The sequence below is a fragment of the Schistocerca nitens genome, chromosome 12 (assembly GCF_023898315.1).
Source record: "Schistocerca nitens isolate TAMUIC-IGC-003100 chromosome 12, iqSchNite1.1, whole genome shotgun sequence".
In the NCBI taxonomy this organism is placed as follows: domain Eukaryota; kingdom Metazoa; phylum Arthropoda; class Insecta; order Orthoptera; family Acrididae; genus Schistocerca; species Schistocerca nitens.
In genome coordinates, this window is record NC_064625.1 from 111,883,486 (window position 1) to 111,894,355 (window position 10,870).

The following is a 10,870-nucleotide window of genomic DNA, read 5'->3' on the forward strand; positions in this document are numbered from 1 at the left end:
TAAATGGGGACCTTGTACCAATTAATGAGCAGGTGCAGATAGTGCTGAAAGTGAAATAGAGTACTAGTTCTTAAATCATGTACCAGGTCCAAGTGGGGGTTTGCACAAGGAAGACCATCCAATGGAAAAGCAGAGAGCGAAAGGGATAATGGAAGTATAGGCTTGCAGCACACAAAGGGAAGTAGTGCTGCAATCGTTGGAGCCTCATGTTCGCTAAGCACATACTCGCAAAAGAGTTGTGGGCTCCCTGGAGGGTCCAGTGGGAGTGGAAGTACATATACAAACATAGGTTCCGGGTCTGACAGTGTGGGACGCATCTCAGTCGTCTCCCGAATAGCCTTTTCCCAAGATTTCTTGTTTTTCTCATTACCTACTTTAGAGGGTTGGTATTTTCCGAGGCTTATCCACTGTGTGGGTAGGAACTGAAGGAATGTGCAGTCCTGGAGCTCCTTCATCCATGGCTGGTGGCAGACCACTGGTCCGTGCATTCCTGTGGAGAGTCCTGTTACCTCAAGATATCAGAGAATGATGCTGCTTCTCTGGCTATATGTGGGAGTCAAGACTATCAAGAAGGTTTTGCAGGAATCACATGAGGTGATGGCCTGCCCCCATAAGCTAATTTACTAGCGCTACTGTAAGAGGTTGACGTAGAGGGTAGGCATGGATTAGGTACTCAAAGTACTGCTGATGACCTGTCTGGAGTATAGTAGTTACCATTTAGGCACCGCGATCACAGGCGGGAAATACGGCTTCACATCACAATGGTAGACCACGATTCTATTAAGAAACAAAACCCATAACTAGGATGAACACATCAGTCTATGGCAGTCAGTCCTGTAGAGACTTTAAATACTGCACTATGTTCAGGCCCTTATGGTGCTTTACAGTAAAGGGTATGTAGGACTCACAGCTTTAATTAAGACAGTATCACTTCTTAATATACTGAAGGAAGAGATTTCTTCAAATATACTGTTGATATTATTGACAAGAACATCAACTCCCTAGATGTAAACGACCTGTAAGTCTGCGTGAAAACCATGAACAAAGGTAGTAAGTTTGTGCAGCTCACTTGATTTTGTTGTCCTATGACGTGGTCAAAGAAGGGAAGTTCTTGGGGTGGTAACAGTCTGCATTGCAAAAAAGACACTGGTAGCTCCAATATGACGTCCGAAAGAACATCTGACTTCTGTATCGTGTGTATCCCCACAGGTTATCCGAAGACAGCGAGATTCATTTCAGATTTCAGCTTCACACATAAACGGAGACAGGCCTTCCTTCTACTGCTAAGTGTGTGCTCTGGGGGCAACTAACAGTTCGTATCAGCTAGGAGGAAAATTAATTACAGAAATAGACTAATAAACAGAAAATGATGTAAAAGTGAGAGTGTCATTGATCTGAGTGAGGACCAACCAAAATCATCCTACGTACTGTGAAACAACGGACTAAAGGCTACTTGTTATAAATTAGCAAAAAAACCATCACTCCACACGTAAGCAACAGCTGGAGTACTGAAAGTTTCACACAGAACACAGATAAAATGTGGTGGGACAAGATATGCATTGCACCATTTGGCAAGAATGATCTTTTCTGAATTATTTTTCAGAGTACATGTTCCACAGAGCATACTGGACAAAAGAATAATTATAAAACTTACTTGTTCAGGCAGAAAACTGAGGGCCTAGTTCCTTTTTAGATAAGTGCGGGCATAACTTATGGCTTAAATTGCATGCCTGCAGTTTATGGTATGAAAATATCAGGAGACTTTACTTTACTTTGCATTTCAAGGTATGCGAAAAGAAGGCCTTGCTTTTCATTACGCAGTTTGTGTGTTACTGTCACTTAACCATTTATATTTAATTTCTTCAGCATGCTTAATAATTTTCCCGTGTTTAGAATTAACTGATTTTTGGGACGTTAAACATTGTTCAACTAAACAGTGACATTTTTGTGACGTGCTTTGAGTGAGGAACGTAACGTGAGCAGCTCCATGTTTCTGAAGCTGACATGCCATATATGCCAGTTTCTGTACTTTGGTTGGTTTGGCGTATAAAGGGACCAAACTACAGGGTCATCAGACCCTTTTTCCTCATGCAAATAAGGCTCAAGGTAGGCCACCACCCAAAGTATGTTTGGGAAACTAAAAGGGGGAAAAGGAATGGGGAACCACACTTAAAGAGAAAACGAAATGAACGAACAAATAATGGGGAAAATGTACACCACAAGGAAAAGTAGAGGAAGGTATTAAAAACATATAGAGACATTCTTGGCTGGCTGATCACCAGAATAAAAGAGTATGAACCAGCCACTCTGCAACACGCTAAAATATCCACCCCAAAAAGACAAGGCGAGATGAATACATGTAGGAAAAAGATGGACACCAAGACAAACAAAGGCAAAGAAATGGTGACAGAGTTAAAATGGAGGGAGGGTGGAGGCCTTGGAGATAAGGCCTGATGATCACCATTACATGGCACAATAATAAGCCCCCACCCTCTGTTTGAGGAGATGAAAGATGGGGTGGTAATTCTCAGACACAGAGATGCAAGCGTAATGCTCAGCAAGATGCTCTGCAATTACCTCTGGATCAGCAGATACAGTTCCATTTGTGGAAATTCCAGGTACACCTGCAGAGTCCGGATAGCTGGAAAGTCAGCGGAGCTTGGTCCAAACCTGGTAGGGGGAGATTCGTGTTCCAGTGGTGGAGACATAGTTTTCCGAACACTCCTGCTTCCTTCGTTTGATGAGAAGGCGAACTTGGGCACAGAACTGTTTGAAGGCAATGAGGTTCTCCAGGGAGGGGTGGCGCTTATGACGTTGCAGGGCCCACCTATTGTCTCCAGTGGCCGCAACAATTTCTGGCGACCGACAAGGCACCGACTTCCATCAGGGACAACCTGAGGAACAAGGGACTGTTGATTCAGCTGCTGCAACAATGGTGTTAGTGACGACGTGGATCGCTTCATCGATGGTGGCATGCAATGGATACTTAACATTGGTAGTGGATAAGAAAGAGTCCCAGTTAGCCTTGGGAAAAGCCCACCTGCGCAAGTATCGAGATGAGGGATGCTGGGGTAGGGACACGAAGAGTGGAATGTGGTCACTACTACACAAGTCGTCATGTGCTCTCCAGTGGATAGATGGGAGAAAGCCAGGAGTGCAAATTGAGAGATCAATGGCTGAATAGGTGCCATGTGCTACACTAAAATGTATGGGGGCACGTGTATTTAGGAGGCAAAGATCAAGTTGAATTAGTAAGTTTTCACCATCTTTCCCGTTGCCAGTAACCTTGGTGCAACCCCACAAAGAATTATGGGCATTAGAATCACCCAGAAGGAGAAAAGGTGGAGGAGTTGCGAAACGAGTGCAGCCAATAAATGAGGCGTTGCATCACCATCTCGAGGGACGTAGAAGTTATTGACAGTAATTTCCTGTAGTGTCCTCACCCTGACTGCCACAGCTTCTAAAGGTGTTTGAAAAGGCACAGGTTCACTACAAACAGAGATATGGACAAAGATGTAATCTCCACCTGATCGTCTGTCACAGACAGGACGGTTCTTGTAGTACCCCTGATAGGCACGAAGGGCAGGGGTCCACAGTGCAGAAAACCAGGTTTCCTGAAGGACAACGCAAAAAGCAAGTGTAACGCTTGAAAGTTGACGTAACTCAGCCAGGTGGTAGAAAAAACCAACAGTTTCTCTGGACGACGACGCTTTCTGGAATTGGGGAAGGCATGTGCTGCCCAAGGAGGTAGGCTATGCTTCAGTATCACCTGCTGCCACCAATTGAGTATTTGTATACACTGCAGATGAGGCAACACAGAGATCCATGTCCTCAAGGGACACTAAAATATCCACCTCATTCTCAGATGCAGAACTCGTAGGGAGTGGTGGTGTTGGGGCCACCAGATTCTGCTGTTTCTTAGCAGTCCTCTTCTTGATTTGCTTGCCTTCTCACTTCTCACTTCTCTTCAGGGGTTTGCTGAGAGGACGTCTCCGAAGTAGCTTCAGGCATGGAGGTAGACTGAAGCTCTTTGTCCAGCAGCTTGTGCTGCTTTAGCCTCTAGCGAGTGTCCTCTGTGGAATTAGTGGAGACCTTGGAAGAGAGATTCCCAAGAGACCCCTTCCGCACGAGAGAAGCGGGAGGAGGCTGTTGCTTCTCTGGCTGGGGGGAGGGGATTGATGTCCCCTGCATTTGGGGGGTGGAGGTGGTATTGCTCCAGAAGTAGGTGCTTTGGGAGCAACAGAAGAAGATTTGTCCCCTACCACCAAAGTGGGCCCACTGTTTGTGGCACAGTGTGTGGAATTACCGGCACTTGTGACAGCGATGTTGAAGTAGCTCCAGCATACGTGCACGTCAATCGAATGGTGTGTAATCGTTTAAATTTACGTTTAGCCTATTAGTAAGTCAACCAGTCCAGAGTAAGTCAACCAGTCCAGGGTCTTGTTCTCCACAATTTTCCGCTCCTTTTGGAGTACTGCGCAGTCTGGCGAGCAGGGGGCATGGGGGTTTCCACAGTTGATACAAGTGGGAGGAGGCGCACATGGAGTATTTGGATGCATTGGATGTCCGCAGTCTCAACATGTGGTGCTGGAATCTCAGCGGGAAGACGTGCCCTAATTTTCAGCACTTAAAGCGCCACATGGGGTGGGGAGGAATGTATGGTTTAATGTCACAGCGGCAAACCATCACCTGGACTTTTTCAGGTGATGACTCACCCTAAAAGAACAAGATGAAGGCAACAGTATTGTCTTTAGGTCTCCTGTAAATGCACCGGAAGAAATGAACACCCCGGTGTTCTAAATTGGTGCAGATCTCGTCGTCAGACTGCATTCTGTACTTATACTTGCGAACTGTCTCCTATAAAGTTTTACTGTTCATCCCTTGAATACCTCAAATACTGCAAATCGTAACTGTGGCCATACAAAAAGTAAACATAATGCAAGAACTTCCCTCAGAACAAGAAAATGGAATGGAATGACAAATTCTAAAAAGCCATAATTATTTTTGCTAAAGCAAGCTATTCAAGATACAAATTGAATGACACCCACTCAACAAACGCAAAACGACTACACAAAATAACAATTTTGGGCGAGTATTAGTGTGAGAAAAATCTTTTGGCTATTTCTGACCGTTGGCTACTGTCTGGTTAGCGACCCAGTGCTGGAGAAAGTCAGTAACATCCAAAAGCGGCAATCGGCTCTCAATGAACACCATTTTCTTCTCTGTGTGGAAGTATGAGTGCACTATAGTGGGTCAACGGAAGCGTCCGATACCATCCGTCAGCTTTGACCCGTGATGTAAGGCTGTTGTGGTGTGTGACGTCATGACGGCGCGGAGCCTGGTTTGTAAGTGTGGCGTGTTTGTAGGTGTCGTCGTGTTGCTATTCGTGGTGCCCTCTGGTGGTGTGTTTAGGGGCTTCATGTTGTGTGGTGTATTGAGTTCAGTTTGGTGTTACTGCTTGTTCTAGGTGGTTCTCGTTTTGGATGTATATGGAGAAGAATTTTTTCAGTGAGTTAACTGATTTAGTGTTTGTTGTGTGAAAGTAGTTTTAGTGCTGTTCGCTGTAGGTCGTTTGTTAATTTGAGTAAATTAATTTGTTGCTGCTGTTGTTAGGCAGGGATACAACTGACAAAATTAACAGTGTGCATTTGCATTCTGAGATGGGGGCGAGTCCGATGGAGCCGATTAAGTTTCTGCAGCTGTTTGGCTTGTCAGTGGAGGTCATGAAGTGTGCTGTTTGTAGTCATGACATGAAATTAGCTAAAGTTCCGGCGTCTCTGACCAGGTACCGTTATATGTGGCGGTGCCGTAGGAATAACCTATGGCACTCCATATGTCACAGTTCGAGAAGTCTATGTTGGCCATGCGAGAGATTGTGTTATTGGTGTACTACTTTTGTTATAAATCCTCTCAGTTTTTGTGCGCATGAGACTGGTGCGAGTGAGAGGAGTGTGCTTGACTGGTTTTCGTTTTGTCGTGAAGTGTGTTCGGAGTACAGGGGTAAGTTGGGTGGGCCTGGGGCTGTGGTGGAGGTGGGTGAGTCACAGTTTGGGAAAAGCAAGTACGGGAGAGGAAAGTCTGTGGTTGCTGCCTGGGTGTGCTGGCAGTTGTATCAGGGGGATAGGTGTTCAGTATGTGTTTTTAGGGTTTTGGAGGGGTGAACTAAGAGGGAATTAGTAGGGTTAATTGAGGAGTTTATAGAACCACGTTCTACTGTAGTTTCTGATGCTTTTTCTTCTTATAGGGGGTTGTATGAGAGGGGGTACAATCATTTAGTAGCAAACCATAGTTAAATGTTTAAAAATTGAGACAGGGGCTTGTACAAATACCATAGAGGGGTCGTGGGGGGCCGTTAAGTCAGTTCTTGGGAGGGGGAAGAGGCGCTCTCCTAACCTTCACTCCCGTTTAGATGAGTTCTGTTGGCGGAAGAGTGCCCCTGAGGACTATTTTTAAGGGCTATCAGTAAGATATACAGGTCGAAGGTGGTTAGTTAGGGTGGTTTGTGTGGAGGGGTGGCTGGGGATTTGGGGGGGGGGGGGGGGTGTTTAGATGTTGGTAGTGTTTGTGAGGGGGGTGGGGGTGTTGGTTTGTGATATAGTTGTGGAGCATCTATTTTGTTGCAGTTTTTGATGATTTGTAGTGTGTGATTCAGATTCATTTATTTTTTGTTTATGGGTATTTTATTCTGGGGTGGTGTGTGTGTGTGTGTGTGTGTGTGTGTGTGCACACCTTTGTGCAATTGTGGTGGCTGACCTAGGTTGCGGCACCGGAACTTTGTTGTGGTAAGTTCTTATTTTCCTTTTTTTAGTGTATTTGTTGTGTGTTGTTGGGGCTGGTAGGGTGGTTCCGAGTTGTGTGGTTTGTGGTATTGGTGATTTGGTATTGTGTATCGGTTTGTAGGTATGTAGTTGAAGGGAAGTTTTCGATTCCAAGTGTGGTCGTATCTGTGGGTGTTTTCGTACTGGGAGCCGCTGTTGACCTACGTGGGTGAAGGTAACTGTTCGATTCCAAGGTGTAGCTGTAGTTGTGGGTGTTTTGGTTTGAGGAGCCACTGTTGATGTATGTAGGTGAAGGGAACTGTTCAAGTCAAAGGTGTGGTCATCATTGTAGGTGTTCTGGTATCGGCAGCTGCTGTTGACGTATGTACGTGAAGGGAAGTGTTCGATTCCGAAGTGTGTGTGTGTGTGTGTGTGTGTGTGTGTGTGTGTGTGGCTGTGGGTGTTCAGGTATCGGGATCTGTTGTTGACCTATATAGGTCAACGGAAGTGTTCGATTCCAATGAGTGGTTGTGGCTTTGGGTGTTCTGATATTGGGAGCTGCTGTTGAGCTACATAAGACAATGGAAGTGTCCGTTTCCAGAGGATATTGTGTTTAGTCGAATTTGGAGAGTTTTGCAGTGTCTGTTTTTCTGTAGTTTTGTGTGATTTGGTATGGTGCTGTGCATCTAAATTTGTTTATATTTTTATATTTAGTTTGTTCCCAAAAACACCACATTTCCCATGTTTGTCCCGTTAGTTTGATTAGGTTTTTTTTGTGGAAGAGATGTGTGTGTGTGTGTGTGTGTGTGTGTGTGTGTGAGGGGGGGGGGGTTTGATATATTTTCGTGTTTGTTGTCATGTTTACGTAATGACATCATAAGCCACATATTGGAGTTAAAGTGGATGGTCGTTTCCGCCTTATTTGTGACATCATGGGTCAAAGAAGACGAGTGGAATCTGACGCCTTTGTATTTCCCAGTATAGCTTCTTAAAAACACCCAAATAACAGTAACATTAAGATTTTACATCTCTCGTGTTACAGAAATCATCAATTACATTCAGCAACAAGGAAAATACACAAAAATACACTTGAGAGACTGAGAAATATTTGATGATAGTCGTCTATTTTGACCAGTGACATCAATGGCTGCTACGACACCAAATCCAAACTAAGTGAAAGTAAAAAAGCATAGTTGGGATGACAGACTGATCTATAGCTTAGCCCAAGGTCTAGGTTAGGTTAGCACACAACAGTCTGGTTGAGGGTTGGCAAAGTCACTGAACGTGAAAGTAAAAAACATGGTTGTTATAGCTTAACCTGTTAGGAAAAAATCACCCCTGATATAAAGGTGTAGTTGCCATGTTCCTCAATAAGCTTCACACACATTTTGTACATCACTGGTCAAAGCCAAGGGCCAGTATCAAACGTTCCTCTTTATCCAAGATCAAGATCAGCATGTCTAGTATCTCTAGAAATAACTTTCAGGCTTATATAACTTTGGCTGACAAGATATGCTTTAAAACAGTAAACTTAAACAAGGCACACACACAGATTTTTAAAAATTACCTCATTTCCTGGTTTCAAAAGCCTCAGAGCTGCCTGTGATGCATAATGAGCTGCCAATACTACATCTGCTTTGCGACCTTTCACCTTATTATTGCGATTCGCACCAACTACTACCGTGTGGGCAACAACGGCAATAAAGCCGTCAACATGGGCACCCAGATCACTGTGAGATAAAATTACAAAATCAGTATATAAAAATAAGAATCGAACTTAAATGAAAATAGTTTTCAGTCATTTAATATACCCCACACACACACACACACACACACACACACACACACACACACGGGAAAAAACAAAACCTTTAAAGTTCTCAACTAAATTTTAATTATTATTTTTTTTAATGTGTATGAGTATCAGATGAATTCTATAAAACCACCTGCACCTAATTTAGTCAGAGTGACATTTAAATGCTATGTTCTCCTCTGCAAAACAGAAGATTCAAATACACTTGCCTCATTGTTACATTTTACCTACAATTAGTGTCAACATTAAGACTTGCAACAGTATTAGCCTATTTGAACTTTTATATGCAAACTGCAGTTAAATTAAACAACATTGTGACTGAATCCTTCACAGAGATACAATACATTAAAAATGTGGCAGTATAGAAAATAATTTTCCTCAGAGCACTTACATATATTAAGAATAAACAAGTAACTCACACTTTAACCATGTCGTCATTCTTCAGTTCAACATCAGGTTCACCGTGAGAGGGGGAAAAATGGCAAATGCAGTTATTCACAGACACACTTGTGGGGAATGCTATTCCTGGAAAGAGAGAAAGTATAATTTATACTGTCAAGCTGAAATTCCATCTTATACTCCACATCACGCAAACTGTGTTTAGACGACATCATAAACTAAACACTACCTTTCTTAAGTTCCTTTTCTTTCTTGAAAACTTTGCTTGTTTCATCCAAAATAAGCGTGTCCCCAAGCTCGCATATTTCTCTGACTGACGCACCAGCAACACATCTATCGATAACTTGCCTCAGGACCCCTACAAAAGATCGAAATACATGCCAATCACACAAATATTGCGAGCAGAGAAATCAATGGTGTCGGAAATTACTTCTAAAACAATAACGCACTCTTAAGTTACCCAGTACATGCGAATTCTAAGTAAATGTCTTGTGTCTGGTTGAAAATCCTTTACAACTAATTGAAGCTTCATTCTCTAGCCACTACCGACTGCACAAGACATTTAACTGAGCTGAATTCTGTAGCGGTGTAATGGGTGACCAAGCGTTACATGTGCTGTTTATGTAACAAAACATCCACATATCGACGAATGTACGTAAAGCCATCACAGTGAAAGAGAAGAAAGACCAAACCGGACAAGGTTCATCCTCGTTAAACTCACACTAGCTATTAAATAAGCTCTGCCCACATGGCAGCAAGCAGCCAAACGCAAGCATCCCATATGGGCCGACGTTTTCTTCTTCAGACTATACCCACAAAGGACACTATAAACATTCCAAATTCACAGTGACGCAATTTTCCATCGTTCACACAAATGTACTCACTGTTAACGATGTCACCAGCCATTTTATATTTGGTGACAACCAAATCCTCCGCGATAGTCTTTTCCGCGACATCTTCTTTGTCGGCCATGTCTTCTTCGTACTATAAGGTCACGTGACGCAGAAGCGGGAAGTCGATGTAAATGAAACGAAAAACAAAGACAATCCAAATTAGAGATATAAGTTTGTTTACATCTATCTGCCACGATGGCTGGAACGAAATTAATTTTATCAGTGTTCAACTCGCACGTAAACACCAGCGTTAACACTGCAAGCTTGGCTCGTAAGTTTAGGTACAAAATAATCTGTTGATGCATACGGCTACAATAATTTTAAGTTTTGTTTATAAGAGGTTACTTACAATAAAAGGAGCATCTGAAAGCTGTTTGGGACGCATTTTCGTTTCACAGAGCAACACTGTTGTCTTCTGTAGGGAAGCGTCAAAAAAATTTGGTATGAAGTCACACTTTGCTCTCTTTCTCGAGAGTAAGTTATTCAATTACCAGAAACCAAGACAAAATACTGGCGATCCGTACACACAAATGCATGGAGGTAATACAGTCGCTTAAACGGAAATCACACTTCAGATTGGTTTTGCAGTGAGAACGTAACGAACGTACAAGGAACTTATGAAGATATGTAATGAATCATTTAACCACACACTAACTTCCATTAAAAAAAAAATTGTCCGCTCAACTGTAACCACATCAGCTGCTTACCGGTCGGGACGGCCTATGAAAAACGTATCCCTCTCCTTTTCACTTACAATAAGTTATCTATTAATTTTACCGACACAGCGCAAATTGAGATGCAAGCCTCATTATAGTGTATTACGTTAAGGCACAAAAAACTACTTATTTTCAAAATATTATATTTACTGCTGTATAATTTAAATTAATTCTCTGTGAAAGAGAGATAGGGACTATCTCTTTGCTCTGTGACATTGCAGTCCATTGTGTATAGACGATGTAAAGTTGTGATGCAAATAGAGAAACCATACTCCTTTATAACGTATCTAT

At 42.9% G+C, this 10,870-nt stretch overlaps 1 protein-coding gene across 1 annotated transcript in view; it reads right to left on the reverse strand.

Annotated features, from left to right (window-relative positions):
• The window catches only part of LOC126215072 (proliferation-associated protein 2G4), a 67,847-nt gene extending 57,584 nt beyond the window's left edge, over window positions 1-10,263 (reverse strand). Inside the window, exons 1-5 of the mRNA XM_049941720.1 lie at window positions 10,213-10,263; window positions 9,855-9,954; window positions 9,200-9,328; window positions 8,991-9,096; window positions 8,326-8,488 (exon numbers count right to left, since the gene is read on the reverse strand). Of these exons, the coding sequence (XP_049797677.1) occupies window positions 8,326-8,488; window positions 8,991-9,096; window positions 9,200-9,328; window positions 9,855-9,954; window positions 10,213-10,248 (534 nt within the window). The 5' untranslated portion in view covers window positions 10,249-10,263. The remainder of the gene's footprint in view (window positions 1-8,325; window positions 8,489-8,990; window positions 9,097-9,199; window positions 9,329-9,854; window positions 9,955-10,212) is intronic.
• Between the last annotated feature and the right edge of the window lie 607 nt (window positions 10,264-10,870).